At 38.2% G+C, this 19819-nt stretch overlaps 1 protein-coding gene across 1 annotated transcript; it reads right to left on the bottom strand.

Annotated features, from left to right (window-relative positions):
* Positions 1 to 237: 237 nt before the first annotated feature.
* Positions 238 to 19501, bottom strand: ADRA1B (adrenoceptor alpha 1B). Its single transcript, XM_040604159.1, has 2 exons — positions 18059 to 19501; positions 238 to 1358 (listed from the first exon to the last, which is right to left on the bottom strand). The coding sequence occupies exons 1-2, from the start codon at positions 19029 to 19031 to the stop codon at positions 796 to 798; spliced, it is 1536 nt and encodes a 511-aa protein (XP_040460093.1). The 5' UTR covers positions 19032 to 19501; the 3' UTR covers positions 238 to 795.
* Between the last annotated feature and the right edge of the window lie 318 nt (positions 19502 to 19819).

The following is a 19819-nucleotide window of genomic DNA, read 5'->3' as shown; positions in this document are numbered from 1 at the left end:
TATGAGCTCTCGTCATTGCTGATATTTTCAAACTTTCAAAAAAGAACATGGTGAAGGATAGAGGAGTTACATATGTTGGTGATAAGGGAATCATGGAAGGGAAGCAACTGCAGAGAGATTCAGGAGCATCCTAGGAGTTACAATGGCAAACTTAACCACTGAGTGTTTTATTTTGAAGTGAAAATTGTGATGGGGGAACTTGGCTGAATTCCAGTCCTGTAGTAATCTGTGCAAGTATTTAAATTGTTTCGAAATTACTTTAATCTTTGTAATTGTTTTCCATTTCTAAAGTGCTAATGTACAGTGAAGTACAGCAACAATAGGAAATCACAGGCAAGATCAGTGGTTGTTAGTAACCTGCAGGTGTACAAACAACACTGCATTGCTTCCACTCTCAGGCACCCATACATGCGACTAGCACACATGTACACACACACATTCATACACATTTCTCCTGCCCACCCCATATTTATACATTCTTTCTATATACACATGTATTTGGCTGTTCCACAGCACTTCCGTGACAGCTAAATAATTCAGTGTGCACTTCCCTGGGTTTATGCGGCATCTTTCCTGCATTCTGTTTTTGCTTCAGTAGCCTCTGGCAGAATATGGTTAGCCCCAATTTTGTGCTGCGCTTGTGACATAAATCTGCCTGTTCGACATAAATCTGCCTGTTCCTCACTGGCTTCCTTTCAGTGCTATACTGAGAAACTGTGCAAAGGTCCATTTCTTCACTGGGACTAAATGTCAATCAGGTTAGTGTACAAAGAGAACAGACAATTTAGAATCCATTCATTCCAGCGTCATGTTTGCTCTACAGTCGGTTTTGCTATTCAGTGTGTCACAGAGGTCCTCATGGTCTCTATTACTGGAAACTTGGCTGCCAGCAGGAACATGTCCATTGCGCTCTGTTAAGAGATTGAAGGTAAAGAACTGGCATGGGTCCTTTTGTCTGCTGCCTTCCTGTAAGGGGCTCAGGAAAGAGCTGGAGTTTTTCCATTCCTGGAATGTGCACATCTCCATATGTGGGTGAGTGATTTTGCTCAGGTAGCCAGGGCTGGGAGATGCTGAAGATAATGTCCTCTGACTGCCACTAAGGAAACTCCCGCTGTCTTCCAGAGAGTCTTTCCTAGGGTGTTCAAAGGAGCACCGATTCCAGTTTCTGTAGCTATAGGCCCACCACCCCAGCTGCTTTCGACGGTGGCACTGGCATTTTAGGATCTGTATGAAAGCCCTCTTGAATTCTTTGCTTGAGCAAGGATAGATGATTGGATTCAAGCAGCTGTTAAAGTAGCCAAGCCAAAAAATCACCTTGAAGATCGTTTCAGGGGGCTTCAGAGCCGAAAACAGAGATCCTGTCCAGAAGAAACAAGCAGAGACAACATCTGAGATAATTGGTTTGTCTGCCTTTGAGAAGGGTAAATGTGCCATCAGATCACTGTTATAATCTGTTTATTCAAAATCTTTAATGCATGTTGCTTTCATTTTCAGTCTTTTGGTAATAAAATGTTATTTTTGTGATTTTTACAGCTAATAAGGAAATGCTTTCCACCATCTTAAAGCTAAGGAAGCACATAATTAATGTAGAATTAAAAATAAAAAGCAGTCCTTGTGTTTATATGTACACATCTATTACACTAACATCTATTGATTCCAGTGAAAGATCAAACCTCCATTGTCCAAGCTGCTGCACAATGCACACATGGAATAAGATTGTGCCTTCTTCAAAGCGCTTTTAAATGTAATTTTTGAAGAAAGAGGCCTAACTGTTCCTAGGCTTCTTGGAAGGAGTGTGTTCAGACATACCTTATAACTTCTAATACTTTCTTTGGAAGCTCCTAAACATCACCCCATTTATCTAGATTATTATGATAGTACAAATCTCTTGAAACCTGAAGTTAATTACGATACTTCCCATATCTCAGGCATTCATAAAAATGGTGTAACCTGAACAAAGAAGTTATTTTATGAATACTTCCTCTTCTGTTAACGCAAAATAATTTCCCTACAGAGGCTGCCCAAATGAAAAACTCATCCTGGGAAATCCATTTCATGTACTTTTAGTATTTAGGCATTCAACAGTTATCCAGGTGGGCAAACACCTTTGTGTCTGGCTTAAGTAATCAAAGAGTGGGGATTCAGGAAAGAATTCTTATTTCAAGAACTGGTGTTAGATTTTAAAGAGGTTTTCAAATGGAAGGTGACACTTAAGCCTCAATGTCACATCTCTGTGAAGAGTGACCTTTTACACTGGAGTGGTTTCAGATTCCCTGGCCTGCGAAGGCAGCTGAGTCAGTTGTGACTGTCAGGATGCCTTAGTGGGGAGGGATATGATTCTAGGCGTATTTCCCATCTCATAGCAATGTAGAGGCCATGGCTTGGGCCTCAAAACTATGCAAAAGCTCTTCCTAGCTTTGTGGGTAAATAGCTCTCGTGCCACAGCAGATACTGCTGTTTATTTAGATGGCAATGCTGGCCTGGTGCTGACTATAGGGGTCTGAGCCTTCTTAGCTCACAAGAAATCCAAAGGGAAGTAAGTATGTTTCGTTCCTCACATATCCACTGTGCTCCTCAGTGTGTCAACTAGTCCTTGAGCTGGCTAGAGAAGAGAAATTAAGATGCTGAGATGGCATCAGCTATCTCTTCTTCCTGCTCACCGGGGCAACAGGAGTCAGGACAGATCCTGTGAATCCAGAATAATAGATTTCTTCCCTGGCAGTGTTTTGGGATGATGCCAGCTAACACTAGCTCTACCTGTTGCCTCGGAAATAAGCAACATGCTAGCCCTTAAAGTTAAAATGGAGGTTTAAAATTACAAGATTTATAGTATTTCTTTCATGACTCCTGCACTTTACTGACTTTTACTCCATGTACAAGACTCTTGTAAGTTGAACCCATGTCCCTTACTGCTTTGTTGCTGCAAATGATCTGCCAGGTTTCACCAATGCTTTTGTCTATCTGATGGAGATCCTCCATCTGTCCTGACTGCTAATACAGAAAGTAGAGAACAACATGTCTAACATCAGAGAAACTATGCATTGTATTTGATAAATTTCTAACAGATAAATCAAATCAATGAAAACACTTAAAACTGTCTTGTGAGTGTTACATACTCGTTGATGAAAGATTCAGCGATAACTCATATGATTCTATGGTATAAGCCATTAAATAGGTGTCAAATTCTTACAAAGCTTCAGGAAAAGTTGGTATAAGTTTATAATTACAGCCAAGATGAGGAAGATGCTCCAAAATCTCCTACATGCACAGTTGCAAACCTTTTCAGGATTCGTTCTGTAAATAATATTTGCTAATATTTTCCCTTGAGTTTAGGGAACAGGGAACAAGTATAAAGCTTTATTATGTACAACAAGGATTTTTTTGGAGCTCACACTGATAAATTCTTAATTTTTTATGGAACTGACTTAAAATATATATTTTAGCTCTTAAAACCCAGTAAACCTCTTGAAGTGGCTAAAGAGGTCCCATTTTTTCTTATGCGTGAATGTTGAATGAGCAGTGGTGAATTTTTCCAGATCAATGAGTTTGCCTTTTTCTCATACTCTAACAATTGGTAATCTACAGGACGTTCCTCTACCAGGTTAAAATATTTTTAGGCAGGTTAAATATGGACAAAGTAAATGCTGTGGTATAGTTTTTAATAAAATAAGAAAAAAATATTAAGGACATTTACTGACAAATTTTGTGAAATTCCCTAAGAAATAAAATGAGCTAAGCTATAAAGAAGATAACTGGGAACCAATGCAGATGAAAGAGTTGTGCTTATATAATCTATATTGCACATGAACTGAATTTAACTACATACAATAAAGAATAAAAGACCAAGCAGGGAAAAAGGTAAGAAGCTGAGTGCTGCAAAATGGCTAACCTTTTAAAACTGCTTCAAGAAGTATGTATTCCCTAGGGAAAAAAGGTAAGGAGTTTATGCTTATCTTTCATGATAATCTGTTTTTCAAATGCCATTTGAAAAAATGACAGCAGGCCATTTTCAGCAGCTGCAGAAGGCATTTTCAAAGGTCTTTTTTATATTAAAGGGCAGCAGCACAAAAGAGCAGAGAATTTCCTCATAGCAACTCTGACTGACAGAGGCATCTTGTGTTCAGACCTGAGTCTAGAAAAATCACTGAACTGGGATCAATCATTTAAAAGCTATCATGACCTTAGCTGAGTCATTACTAGAAAATTTGGAAACATAAAAGTTTGAAAAGCTATGTGGTGGTGTGATTTTAAAATAAATGTTAACATTTAGCTACAATAGTAGAAAAGTTTTGAAACTAAGAAATTCAGGAATAAGTTTCAAGGAGTTAATGAAAACACTGATCATTACACACTACTTCATTCTCCACTTTTTCCTGTTTCTGCAAATAGCACAATTCAAGTGTTACTTGACTCTTAATTATACATGAACTAGTAGATTAAGTTTTCACAAGAAGGCGAGGAAGTATGCATTTCTGAACAAGGAATATTAATTTGATAAATAAGCCATTGATTTATAGACTGGTTTGTTAATTGATCTTATTTCAGACTGATGTAATAAACCTGGATAGAATTCTTAACTCCTCTACCCTTCCTTATCTATATCTATATCTATATCTATATCTATATCTATATCTATATCTATATCTATATCTATATCTATATCTATATCTATATCTATATCTATATCTATATCTATATCTATATCTATATCTATATCTATATCTATATCTATATCTATATCTATATCTATCTATCTATCTATCTATGCAGCTGCTCTGAAGGGAGATGGATTTCATTTTATGAATTTTGTCTATCGTATAATGTTCCATTACTTTCTCATTTTTTTTCAAAAATCAGGTGGTAGGTGATTATTCCAAGAAGGCCCTAGCAATAAAAGGGGTCACTGCAGTCCCAGTGAGAATAAGTTCATATACAGGAGCACCATTCATTTGCTCTCAGGTAGCACTTTTCATCTGTCTGTCATCCTGACTTTGTGCCATCCTGATTTTACCAGTGGGCAATCTGAGCTGGGGGAGAGTAGAAGCAATCAGTTGAAGGTCATATGCCAACTAATTTTCACAAGTAAAAAAGTTTGTTTTACCAGGAAGAGAACCAGGAGACCTGGCACAACTCTCAACCACTAGAACTCACAGTGGGTAGTACAGCACATCCAAGTAGTGTGTTCAGTGGGTTGTGCTATGTTTGTCACCACCCAAGAAAAAGCAGAATTCAAGAATATTTCCTGGGATTAACAGAAACTGGTTGATGCACATGATCAGATACATTGCTGGCTGTGCAGAGGCTATACTGCATGATCATAGCAAACCCACCTGTGATGGAATCCGTGGCTAATGAAGAGATCCTCTACCACCAAAAGCTACAGATGCTCTGAAATGTGGTAGTTTTGTAATACGACTTGCATCATGGTGAAGGAAAAGGGACTAAGGACAAACATGACAATTCATCTTTAAAAACATAAGTTGTCTGCTAAGAAGGAAATGAAATTGTTTTCCAGGTCCACAGTGGCAAATATATGAAGCACAGTGATTTGAATCGCGGCAAGGCAAACTGAGATTATGGATTTGGAAACACTTTCTGTCTTCCAAGAAAGGAAAATTCTGGAATATACTACCTAAGAAGGATGTAAAAATCCACCCCTGGAGTCTTTTAAAAACAGAGTAGACACACATCTACTGATATATGTATAGCTGATCCAATCTTTGGGTTGGAGGGTACCCTGAATGACCTCTTCAAATCCCTTCTAGTCCCTTTTTTCTCCAATTAACTCTGCAGAATATAACTGTTTTCATCAGGAAAACTTTAATGGCTTAAGTTTTGGCAGCCTACCAGATACTGTAGGCTTAGATCCCCTTGGTAAATATATCCATTATTTAGGTTGAGGATTAACTGTTAGAAAACTGGAATGTCCGAGAGAGATACTTATTTGGGCACTTATTCTCTTCAGGGCTTCAGAAAGTTTCTAAGTTTTTGTCTTCAGTCCCTCTTCACTGGGTGGAATCCCAGCCTGAGTTTTCTACAGAGAGAAGCTGTTCTTTATTATTCAGAAGGTGGTTTAGATAGATGTTGCCATACATGCCATGTACTTCTAAATATAGTTTAATTTGGTGACTATTATGCAAAGCTCCACTGCCTCTCACCATATAAAGATATACAAAATACTTTGATTGCCTTGTATATTTTTAACATCACCCTTTTCCCTACCTTGTTCTTGGAATTAACAACATTACCTTTTATTTAGCTGCAGACATGCCTTACCTCATAATTAACCTGTCAGGAGCAAACAACTGCAGGCTATTTTGGTACCTTGACAAAATGATAAAACTAAGCCTACTAGACACACTCTCTAAACATCAGACTAATATTTCCTCCCCTAATCTCCAACTACTTTCCCATCGCAGTCTGATAAACAGATTAAATATTTCCCTGTACTGATTTAGATTACTTTTCAAAATGGCTGGAAAATTTTGCATATGATTATCTCCTCAGTGATTTATTTGTGACAAGGGTAGCCAGAGTGACTTCCCTACTCAAACTGATCACTTTCCTGACGCTTCATGTTTAACATCTTCACTCTAAAAGAATGTGTATTTTCTATTCTTTTTTACTTTTCTGCACTAAACCCTGTGATTTATTAAACATAGCCCCACAATCCTCTGATTGCACCATTGACACCAATGAAGCTTTTGCAAAGCCTGTGTCCAGAACAAATGGAGAATAGGAAATATTTCAGAAACTCAATCAGATTGATCAGTTTTGATTGTTTTTGACCATGCTCACAGAGTTGATAGAGCTATTCAGTTTGGGAATACACTGAGCAGCAGCAAATATCATGAAAAGGAATCAATAAGTATTTTATTTAGTAACAGCTAATTTTGATTAGAGTCTGGTTCTTTATAATGAATTCTTTATTACACAGAAAGTAAGTAAAGCATCCTCAATGAAATTAAGGAATGTTGTGGGAAGCAATTTGCCATATCAATTTTCTCATATATTCTGCAGATATTTCTGTCCAGATTAAAATTCAGAGTCCAGTGGAGTCAGTGGGAGTCTTTGAAAGCCTTTGTAAAGGCTCATAAGAACTTCAGTGGACTTTGGAAGAGTCCTTAAAATATCAGGGTAAGCAGCAGGAAAATTTTCTGAACTGGCTTAATCCCAATACTGTTAACTAAGGAAAACTCTTAACTGAAGTAGGTTTTGATGTGGCCCTCTGCAGAGGAGAAACACACACATGCACGCATGCATGCATACACATACCTGCACACCCACCCACCCCTCATATTCTTTCCTGGTCTATTTTTCTTCCATCTAAATACCTGCTCCTTTGCTACCTCTCGCAACTGACCGCTGTATTTGTAGAGAAAGGAGGATGGGAAAGTTAAGACCTTCTATTTAAGGATTCTTAATGTAGTAGTTGGCGAGCTTCTTGACGAAAGTGTAATACACAGGACATATTTGAGTTTCTATTTCCACTTTATGGAAGGAAGAACTTAGCATCAAAATTAGACCTGCCAATGCAACCAACCAACCAGACAAAACACCCCAAACTACTTCCAGGAGAAGGGAGCAAACTTGCTACTCCAATTGTGTGCTTATGCAAGGTGATCAGATACTACAGTGATTAGCTGGAGTTTATATCTGAAAAATAACCTGTAAGATAATCTTTATGAGTTAGAACTTTTGAAATTGTCTTTGATATCTCTGTGCCATTCTGTTCTGTGTGCTATTTTAAGCCACACAGAGGAAATAACAATGTATAAGCAACAAATAGTTTGTGACAACAGTCATTTGTGAAATATCACTAGGTTCCATTGTGTGGTTGTATTTCCTCCCTTCATCCTTTGTGCATGGAATGTATATATATTTATATGTGATGGGGCTGAAAGCCAAGAACATAATAGAACTACAGAATTATTGCAGTGGGAAGGGAAGTTATGGAGTCTCTTGTCTAGCCCCCTGCTCAAAGCAGGGTCAACACTGCATTAGGTCCCCTGAAGCTTTCCCTTCTCCAGGCTGAAGGAGACCCGTTCCTTCAACTCTCCTCACACAATGTGCTCCAGCCTTGTGATTGTTTTTGTTGCCTGCACTGGACTCATTCCAGTTGATCGCTGTCTTCCCCTGCATGGATGCAGTACTCCAGGCACGGTCTGAGTGTTGAGTAAAAGGCCATAATCACTTTGCTCCATCTGCTGGCTCCATTCCTGTTACAGAGCCCAGTATGCTGCAGTTTGCATCTGACAGGAATTTGAATGGTTTTACATCCTATGTTAATGTTTGTGTGAATCATCTTCATGGGAGAGGGTATTCTTTGTGTATGTATTTTCAAGAATGCCCTATATTTATTATTTGTACCCAACGGGAGGAAAATTTTAAGCTGTTAATGATTTTTTAACATAAAATTAACCATATTCTCCTTTACTGCCTGCTTTCTCTTTAATATCTCTGCTTTTTCTTTTTCCATCCAGGCATGTTCACTCTCCAGTAATTTCCTGTCTTCCTCTTAATTTTTAAATATTTATTTCTACTCTGCTTATGTCTTACTTAGTTCTTAACTCCAACTGCTAATCTCTTCTCTAATCATTTCATGTTGTGATAATTGTCTTTTATTAATTAAACCTCCTTTTTAATAAGTTGTGTATTTGTTATCAATTAAGTATATACATTACTATAGAATCATCAGTTCTGTTCCCAATCAAGCATTTGATACGTAGATTAGATAATAGTTGGACAGGAGAACTGTAAATTTCCTGAATTTAAGGAGAAAAAGTCTCTGTGGATAAGTTTTGCATTGTCAGGTGCTATGTTTTCTGCCCATTACAAAAAAAATCACATTTCAAAATCTAAATCCTGTTTTGCTAAGATGAGAGCCAACCTAGGGTGAGTGTATGTTCCTGTTTACTGGAACATTTGCTTTTATTGAAATAAAATGGTCTAGAGTTGTTTAAGTGCTTTGCTGTTTGTCGGTTGATATTCCAGTAGTAGAAAAATAGAGTTTCACTGCACAGGGTTTTGTCATTGTCTTAAGGTTAAAGAAAAGCCATAAAATTTGAAACTACTTGTCTCCATTCATAACAAGTAGAAAATGAAGTGTTTCAAAACTTGAAACACTGATTTGGGAGTATCCTGGAGAGTAAACCACCTTCTTGTTTGAATACTATAACATGGAAATAGAGAATTGGTAATTAGTATTTGGAAGTTTTGTCTGGTCAAATCTAGTTAAGGTAACCTTGGAAGGCAAACATACCCTCCTTTGTTCAGAGGAGAGAATCATTCCGTTTTGGTGCAGATTGGAGTCATTCTGGCTGGAGTTTAATCTGAACTTTTCAACATTCTCCACAAGAGAAAATTCCAATGTTTTAAAAACTGCTCTAGTGATGAAAAGCATTGCAAAATACGAAATGATAACAGATGAGTTCTGAAACACGAAAAACAGGAAGCTTCAACAATATCAAACCCAACAATCTGTTCCTGAGAAGACAATTTTTCCAAAAATTACTATTGTTTTGCAAGAAATTTGTGGAATGATGGAACTCAGTCTTCTATGAGAAGTTACTTGATCAAATTTGTAATGTGATCAGCGAGAGCCCCGTGCTAGGCAGTAGGTGGCTGCTAATGGCCTGGCTGGGAACTGCCGCATCTCTTGCAGTTCATGCTTTGACTCCTGCTGCAGCTGTAACTGCTGGTAGCTGCTTATGGCTGAGTTATGGCCACTTCCTAATAAACAAGGAAAGCTCAGATACTATGTGTGTATAGCTAGTAAAATTCTCCCTGTAAAAGTAATAAGCTGCCTCTGAACAGAATGTTATGAGTTTAGAGAATGCAGAAAGGATGTGTTTGTCTTTTATTAAGTTTTCTGCGGTCCTTTTTACCCCATGCTTAGCCAAGTCAGCATGCCAAGGTTTTAAAGCTAATTGGATTTCTACAGCTTCTGATTTCTTTCCTTCCAGCATTCAATGTTTGTTTACATTCCCCTGGACTTATTTAATGTAGGAAAAAAGCCACAGTTTACGAACAGTAGAGGATGAAATAGAGAGTATGGTTATAAAATTAAGAATTGATCAAGCTGGGAGGGACTGCAGGCCTTCTGGAGAAGAGGGTTAGGGTAATGGTGAAAAAAGAGCATCCAAAAGCAACAGGGTAAAATTCAATAAAGAAAATTAAAGGAAGAATGGTTAAATTGTAACTACTACAAACAAGTAATGATGGCTAGCATTTGGTTATGGTTTTCAAGCATGTTTGTGTCTCTGTGGGATGCCTTGGGCTGCATATCCCAGCAATGCCCAGGCTGCCAGGCTGGGGGACACCATGGGAATCCCAGTAACCTTGCAGTCACCAACATGCTGCAGAGCTGCTCTCCCGAGTTTGTGGGTAACTTGTGTGTGTGTGTTGGGGGAGAGCACTTTGCTGTTGAGGAAGGAGATATAATAAATAAGGACTAACTGACTAGATAATGATATTGCAGAAGATAATGTGGGAGATATAGAAATACAAATACAATGCTGTTGCAAGTACAGCGGTTCTCATTCTTCATTGTGTTAATAGGCAAATGGCATACATGTCCAAGGATCTAGGTCAGCTATCAGGAAGAGTGTCCTGTTGTGAGTAATTTATGTCCTAGAACTGACTATGTATAGCAGTTGCTGGATTAGCTTTGCTGGAACCTTCTGGCCCTACAGTGAGCAAACACTTGTGAGAGGTGGTGAAGGTATCATTCAACCAGTCATCGACCCTTGAGTCTTTAATTTCTCTGTTTTCCAGCTGAGTCAAGGAAGTCACACAGAAATCTCACCTAACTGTTCTGACAGGGTAAAAGTGGTTCATACTTTTTCCTCCATCCCATTCAAAAAAGGAAATAAATGTCTGCAAACCAGTACATTACTGGTATTAACTAAACTCAGTAACTCATACCAATCTAAGGCCTGATGCTGTTTAGACAAGTTCTTAAGGAGGCAGATGAAAGTAGCAGACATGCACAAATGCAGAATCTGACCATAAAGAGTACACCCCCCTATGGATATGCTCATGAGTAAGAGCAAAACCTAAAGAAAACATTTTCCTTGCTGTCTGGTAGGCTGAAAAAAATTATTGTTTCTATTTCTAATCCTAATTGAAGTTCACAAGTTCTTATCATCCACACTATCTATCTCTGATAAAGGGTACCTTATATTTCAGATGAACAAATCACTTCTATGAGACCTGTATGAACTTCATTCACAATGGCTCAAGTTTGAGAGCATTTTAAAGGCTCCAAAAGGAGACTTGGCAAGAATGGCCAAAATAAAACCACAACTTTACCTTCCTTGAAGCTTTGGTTATGGAAGTTGTAGTGCAGATAGGGATCAGATCTTTTTACTAAAACCCAGAGTTGCTAACTTTCTTATGGTACAAGCAATTGCAAAGCAGAGTAGCTATGTTTGCATTTTCAAAGGGACATTGCCTACGTATGTAACCACAGAGCTACTAAACTGGCATTCCTAGCACGGTAAAATTGTCTCTGATAGGCAGAAGTTAAGAGATAATTATCTGTTCCAGAGATCCTGCTCTGGTCTGCGGTCCATGACTGTCCTTCCTACAGCATCATACAAAAGATGGTGTTGATTCTTAAATAATTGAGAGCTGAAAAATGTTTTTAAAAACGTATGGTACAACACACCATTTGCAAGTTGTTACTTAGAAGTGCAATAGAAAAAACAAATAGGAGCTTTATTTGCCCAGCCCAGAAAGAAAAAAAGGAAAGCTGTAGTTTTTTTAAAAAGCAATAAAAAAGAGCAATAGGATTAAGGTTTTTCATGCCTCATCCATAGTTGTCACATTAGCAAAAATTCTGAGTATATCTTGAATAACAAAACATGGAGATACAAGATATGGAAAATACATGACATGGAAAATACATGACATGTGGAAAAATTCCATCAAGCACTTACATTTTTGACACAAACTCCACCTCTCAGTCCAGAATAGCGATGATGACTTACACCATGGAGAGAATTCACTTGTGCTTGAATTGTATTGCCCTCATATAAATATGATAAAATTCAGATCAATTTTAGTTACAATTCTGTTGGTTACTCTAAAACTGACAGTAGATAGGGACAGAAACATCTTATTATTGTTACTACTCTTTTGTCCAAAAGAGTTAGAGTTTTGCAGCTTGCTAACTAGAAAGAATATGCGCCAAGCTTATTCTTGTTTTACAAAGGATTAGCTGATTAAAGGAGTCTAGAAAAGCTAATCTCAGTCTGCTGACATTTCATTTATTATACTTAAATATCTTCAATTGCTGAGCATGCTTTGGTGTCTTCTCCCCTTCTCACTTCTGACTTATAACTGAGGCAATCTGCCTTGGGCGTCATTGGTAAATAATAGGACTCTGCCATGGAATTGAATAACACAGCTACAAAGATATTGTATGTACTTCTATTATATTGTATCTCTTTTGTTAGAGACTGAGGGTTATTGCTTTTCAGTTTCTAGGTATCACTTGGAAGCCTGTCAAAATAGCACAAAATCTTGCAGTGGGTTATGTGGGAGGACTTCTGTGAAGATACTAAAAGAATCATCACGCGTTTTTTCATGTCTGTATTTCACAGATAGGTACACTAAAGAATGTGCAGCTGAGATCCTGAGGTATGGCCTCTAGAACCATATGCACTTGTATAACTTTACTCAGTGCTTTCATCATGACTACTAACTGAGCAATAGCATGTGCTTGCAAATGCCTTTGGCATAAGTACCTTGTATCCACTGCCTTGCTGCATGCTGGATGCTGAAAGCAGTCTTTCCTCTAAAATTATGCTTCTCTCCGTTCTTTGATTTCAATAGTTTTGAGATTTCCTATTGCTGCCCAGTGGCTCAGTCCTGATTTTTTATTGGAGATTTCTCATCACCTGAGATGGGATTTACTGCCATCCCTGAGGTTGAATAATCAACATGAGTTGATTTCTTTGTATTTTTTCTGTATTGCTTTGTGTATTAGTTTTCATAAGACTGTACACTTTAAGATTTCCCTTTGTTCCTCTGACCTGCAAGTCAAAAGCCTACATAGGGAGTACCTCAGAATTTGTGCAGTTTCATCTGCTTTGATAACAACTTTGTTCTAAAAAATAGAAGTCTGTAAGGAACTGCTAATTGGCATCCCTTGCAAACCAAAAGGTTTAAACCACGATCAGCTTAAGGGACGCTATTTTAGCAGTAAAATGGAATGTTTAAATAATCTAGTCTTCCACATGTGATAAAACATGCTGTACTCGTCAGGAAATGCCCTTATGTTTTGTTTTACAGGAATTGGCTAGAAAATAGGAGGAGCAGGTTCCTGCTATCACCTGTGCAATTGAACATTGTACCAAAGATTGACCTGTAAGGGGGCAGAGGTCAGATTGCCCCATATATCATTAATTTGTACAAATTCTGTGTAACTATTAACTTGGGGGCATCAAATCTACAGAACTAGGCCAGGTAGAGAGGGGGAGAGGAGGCACAACTAAAATGAGATGAAAGGCAAACCAGGCCTAAAGCCTTGCAGAAAGCAGAACCCAGTAGCATTGACAGCACTGGACCTAATGCCTTGAAGTGTTTCCCATGGGAAACTAAGTGGCCTAATTTGGGATTCTTAGTGCAGAGGTGCAGAGGTTGGCCTGATGTAACATAAATCTACATACTGTACTTGAATAACATTTTATTTTAAGAATAATTTTGTATTGGCTGACCTGTCACATGCAGAATATTTTTGTCTTCTTTTTTGTTATTTTATAGAGTGGTTTCAAAAGCTTAATATATAACGGTAGTCAAAGGAGTAGTATATTCATTATGAGGCTCTTGAGACCTTATCCAACTGCCAGTTAAGTTACAAGAATTTTGTTTCTAACTTCAGTGGATAAGATCACAGGTTTTATGGGAGCAAGGAGAGTTAGCCTCTGAACTGGGATGTGAATAATGCTCTGCTGATCTCCGCTGGAGTTAAGCAATAGGCTGGGGAAGTGAATATGCTTTCATTAAAGTAGTGGAGGTGGTGAGTTTTGCCTTTGTGGGGTTTGTGTGTGTGTGTGTCTGGGAGAAGACTGGTGAGCCAGCTCTGATATCTCAATTAACAGGAATGAGACTAAACTTTACATAGTAGCCATGGGGGATACATATGATCCTTCATTTTGTATTCATTTTTTTAATGAAGGTATTGGCATAAAATTTAATATCCTTTTGTTTAAAGGAGTGAGTTTTAATGAGTACCTTATTTCTGCAGGGCTCTAGTCTTTAGATAAAAATCATTTATTTTACTCAGCGTTTTTTCAGCAATGCATATTTAATATAGTCTTGATGCCTAAGAAAGGATTTGTATGAGGGAGGATAAAAGAAACATTTATTTTAAAGAAGCAACATACTTACTTTTCAAAGATGAGTCACTGAATTTATGGCACAAGAAGTTGTCTTAAAGACACGTATGTTTTAATTTTATTTTTTATGCTGTACCACAAAAATTTGAGTGGCAAGAGAAAGCCATGGAGCATTTATGAATGTGTGCCACAGGGATATTCTGTAGCTCTATTCTGGAAAGAATATCTGGTAGCTTCTGGAATAAAACCAAATTTCTCACATGATTCTCTTTGATACCAGTTTTGCTGCATCATCAGGAGCTTAACACTAAAGGCAGCATGGTTCAGTCCTACAAAAAGATTGTGGGTCATTCTTCACACTGATCATTTCATGATGCTCAGTGCATCATCGTGTCACTGCTGTAAGTCCTCTCTGTAGCTGTATACAGAGCTCTGTCAGAGAGCTTTCCTTGCAAAGCCTTTTGGTTCTTACTTGAAAAACACTCTGTAAGTGTTAATATTATTTCTTTGCTTCTGTCATGGAATATTTATTCAAGCAATATCCCTGCTTTCAGCACTGCATCAGTTCGCAGTATATATCTGCCACCTGATGCAATAATCCTTTGTCTGGAATATCAAAATGGGTAAGCTGTGAAATACATTGAAATGCCAGAGTGGAAGAATTATAATTTTGTTTGAGAAACTAGTAGAAGAGCTAAGAAGAAGGAAGCTCCTCTACTTTTAAGCAGATTTGTTAAGACATGGTTTTGGCATGTTGCAGAAATAACGTCTACCAACTTGCCAAATGTTTTGTGATTGGATCCTCTGAAATCCAGAGCTTCTCTGTCGACTCCATTCTGCAGTGCCATGGCATTACTGAGTGAAACAGGGAGCAACAAAAACCAGTGAAGATGTGGATGTGAGGTTGTGTTTTGGGTTAATGGTGCAAATATAAGGTATAAAAAACACAAGCTAAGGAAGAAGCCTATCGTTCCAGTACAGCAAATGTAAGTATCTAGTCTGGACTCAGTAGCAGAAAAGGTATTGTAGTTCGCAGCCCTGCACTGATGAGCGAGTGGGTTGTGATCAAAGCAGCCCAGGTCACCTATGGAGAGTTTTGTACATCATCAGTACCTTTTGGATTCTATGGTTTGCCTATCACTGAAACTGATTTCATACCATTGTGTGCTTTTTGTAAGGGTTCTTAATAGCATTTCAGTTAATTTTGTGACTTCAAGACACAAAGCAAAAGATTTCTAGTACCAAGAGTGCAACACACAACAAGCTCCTTAAAAAGTCTTTCTCCGCTCTTCTGCTATCTCCTCCAGTTCATGGTTGCATTATGCATATCAGGAAAAGGTCTTTTCCCCACCTGTTTTAGTGAGCAATGCTTTAGTCATGCCTAACAGCATTAATTAACTTTGCACTGATATACAGAGATAAAAAAGTACAACATTCCGGAGTGTGCTAAATAAATTTAAAAAAGAGATCAGGTACAAGGAACAAACCCAGCCCTATTCCTAGTTAGAAAATCAAAGGGAAAGTACTTACCATTTGAAAGCATATTGGATACTATGAATACCTTTTTTCACCCCTTTCTTAGACTAAAGGCTGTCAGTTAAGAGTTGGGCCCCTGAAAGGGTCTCAAGAGGACAGGAGAGCCAGCAGTCTGTATTGCAACACCAAAATACTGATTTTTTCAGTCTTTTAACTGACACTGGCAACTTTTTCTGAACCTTGGCTCTGTGAGATACCAAGTGCTCACAGCACTGATGTGAGTGTATTGGGGGTTATAGGCATTCAGTCTGTATCAGGTCAGAGCCCACAGCAGTGGGTTTAGCTCTTGAGCCCATTCAGCCCCTCTGCCAGAACATGGTGTGCTGTGGTGGAGGCTCTCAGCCTGTCACCTCACTGATGCCTTGGACACAGTTTATATGAGAGAGAAAATCATATTGTGACAAGAGAGAAATTCTCCACTTAGGTGTCTTGAGCAATGACTCATTAAACCTCCCAGGAAAGATCAGGAGTTATGAAATAACTTCTCAAAGGGAAAACTGACAATCTTTCAAGAAATCTAATTATTTCTCATGTTGTTTGTGCCCTGTGACCATAATGTTTTTAATGGACTGGTCTGCATCTCTGTTTATTGAACAGCGTCAGTAGCTATACTGGCTTCTGCTAGCTATGGATATGCTCTACTGCATTCACATTTATTTTTTTTTCTTCAAAGTTCTTTCAATTGTTCAAAATCAAGGAGGGAATCTACTTTGTCAGGGGATTATGACCTAGTAGCTACATACCTATGTATGGTATACATACATACCACATGGTGAAAATATATGTCCTACCCACTGGTATCTATTTTTGCTGTAGTTGAAAACTTCCTCTATATTACAAACTTTCTTTAAGAGCCAGCACAAGGACTTAAATTTCAGTAGCCAAAGAGAACTTTGCTCACAATTTTTATTCTGTTTAGGGTTTTTGACATCCTTAACATTAGCTTTATGCAGATTCTGAATCATAAATATTTTCAAGTTTATAATACAATAAGCTAGAGTTATACAGTTGCCCTGCAATAGCTTAAGTAGTTATCTTGCAGTAAAGAATCTAGTCTATATGATATTACACATTCACTGAGATGATAATTTTATAACACTTTACCAGTACCACGTTGCTGAACTCAATTTAGTTTTCTACAACAGAATAAAAATATTCACTTACTAAAAATATTCACTTACCACTCAATTAGAAATGTTTTGGTAGGGTAACTAAGTAAACATGAATACAGAACATTAATAAAGGCTTTGTCTCCCTTTTCTTTTTCCACCTCTTTCCATATTTAGGCTGCCAGATTGTCTCTGTCTCAGAGAAATGAATTTTGGACAGATATTTTTGAGAGCTTAGTAACTCGATGTCTTGAGATATTTCACTTCACGGGTAGTGCTAGTATTAAAGGCAATATAAGCAAATTTCACAAGGATTTGGGAACACAGAACAATGTATTAAGGCTACATCAAATACTTTAATAATAATTTAAAGTTAAAAGTGAACAAAGTGACTGCCAAAAGCTCACATGGCAATCTCCTGAAATGCCTGAACTAAAACTTACTGAAACCAACAAGAAACTTCCTGTGGGGATCGGTGGGCTTTGTGTGTTTGCTTTTGGGATTTGATCAATGACCTTTGATCAATGACCTTTGAACTGAGAACTAGAACTTTTTCAGCTTCCCAAAGCCCAGGGGAGTTTTGCACTTCATCATTAGATCAGACTCATTTCCATTTAAGACACCTAATAATGCCAGAGGACCTACTGTATTACAGCAGAAACATCAAACAGTAAACTAAAACAAGAACATTTCAGTGCTGAAACTCTGTGTTCTTACCTAGGATTTTTGTTAAAGCATCCTATAAAAATGTTTCTGAAACCTAATTCAATTCTAACAACGACCATAAAGGGGTATTTAATATATAAACTCTGAAGATATTGTCCCCTGATTTGACATCTGCCCCAGACTTTCTGCAGGCTGCACACTTTTACACTTTACAAAGTTTGAGCATGACTCAATGTCAGAAGTACATTACTTTCACTTCCCTTCATCTGTTTGCTGCAGTTCTCAAAATGATATCTACTTACCATTCATCTGATTTTTTTCCATGATGTTTTTGTAGTAAACAACTAACCAACCCTCTTCCCCCCCCCCACTTCCCACACAGCCCCTTGATTACCCACTTACCTAGTGGCAGAACAATGAAGAAAGGTAGCCAGCACAAGATGAACATGCCAACCACAATTCCCAATGTCTTGGCTGCCTTCTTTTCTCTAGAGAATTTAAAAAGTTTGAAAGCTAAGGAATTCCTGGGATTGTGACTCTTGGACTTGGTGCTGTTTAATGTGTCCTCATGAATGTTCCTGTAATGAATCCGTAAAGTCAGCTCCTTGGAGTTAGACATTTCTTTCATAACCCCAGCTTCCAGGTTTTTAGTAGTCCTTTTTGCCACTATGTAGACCCGACAGTACATCACGAGGATGACAATTAAAGGAATGTAAAACGAGCCCAAGGAAGAAAACAAAGCATAGAATGGTTCTTCAGTGATACGGCACTCTTTGTCGTCCTTGGGTGCTGGTTCTTTCCAGCCCAAAAGAGGCCCAATAGAAATCACCATGGAAAGGACCCAGACACCTAGGAGAGCTAAAATTGCCCTTCTTCTTGTTACCAAAGTTGGATACTGGAGAGAATAACGTACTCCTATATATCTATCTATAGAAATTGCACACAGACTTAAAATAGAAGCTGTACAGCATAGCACATCAACTGCTGCCCAGATATCACAAAATATCCTCCCCAAAACCCAATAACCAAGGATTTCCAGTGTAGCAGAGAATGGAAGGACAGTGAAACTCAGCAACAAATCTGCTATTGCGAGGTTAATTATGAAATAGTTTGTAGGGATTCTTAAATGTTTATTGCAAGCAACAGAGAGAATTACCAAGATGTTACCTATAATAGCAAAGAGTATAAAGGCACCTAGAATAAGCCCCACAATTATCGCCCTACTTATATCCAAGGCAGGTGAATCCAGATTGCTTGCTGTCTCATTGGAGCTGTTTGCAGAAAGATTGCCATTATTTAGTGGAGGCACTTTCAAGTATCCAGGTATCGATGAATTGGATTTATCACCAAGGTAGGTATTCATCTTAAAAATCATCCTCCATAGCAAGTTATGGTTGGATCCCTTGCAAAACACGCAGATGGTTTGAGTTCAGCTGAAAGTTATCTCTCTACCCAAGAAGTTGCTGCGAAGCCCCGGCCGGTTTTAGATTGAGAACTCATCTCTCCAGCAAGCTGTCAGCTATGAGCCCGTAAAACTTGCAGAGCGTGAAGTCCTCTGAAGCCTGTCAGAAATAATAGGCTGTTCAAACTTGCTTAATTTCTCATACGAACTCGTTTAAACAGAAATTAGAAGGCAGAAGTCTTGGCTGGAGCTCAAAAGTAGCTGTTTTGATCATGACGTCCCTGAAATAAAAGACAGGTTTACTGTTTTCCCTTGTGCATTTGTGGTTCTGTTGGAAGGATGCCTCTGTCTAGCTGCTGTGACATGCGTCTCCAAGAAGGGTTTGTCAGCATTTAGGCAGCTCTGCATGAGCTGGCTGCCTGTGCTCACACTGCATGTGCTGGTGACATCACTGCGGCCGGCCCCGGCGCAGCGCTAGAGGGCAATGCAGTTCAAGTTTAAACTTCCGTATCAAAGTCTGAAAGCTAAACAAATGGAATATATCAATCTTAATTAAAGCATTTGCCACAGAAATCTGGATTGGAAGCCTTTAAAATACCGGTTTCATTATCTGAGAAAAATATGCTTGGTGGGATGTGGTAAAAAAAGCAATTTGAGTACAAAATGATCTAGCGCGCTTTGCCTTTTGCTCACCAAGGAAATGTGTTTGAGTTTATTTTGTAATCGAAGTGAATCACAAGCCATTTTAGAGAACTAATAAT

This window comes from Falco naumanni, chromosome 8 (assembly GCF_017639655.2).
Source record: "Falco naumanni isolate bFalNau1 chromosome 8, bFalNau1.pat, whole genome shotgun sequence".
In the NCBI taxonomy this organism is placed as follows: domain Eukaryota; kingdom Metazoa; phylum Chordata; class Aves; order Falconiformes; family Falconidae; genus Falco; species Falco naumanni.
This window is presented reverse-complemented; position numbering and strand designations above follow the sequence as displayed.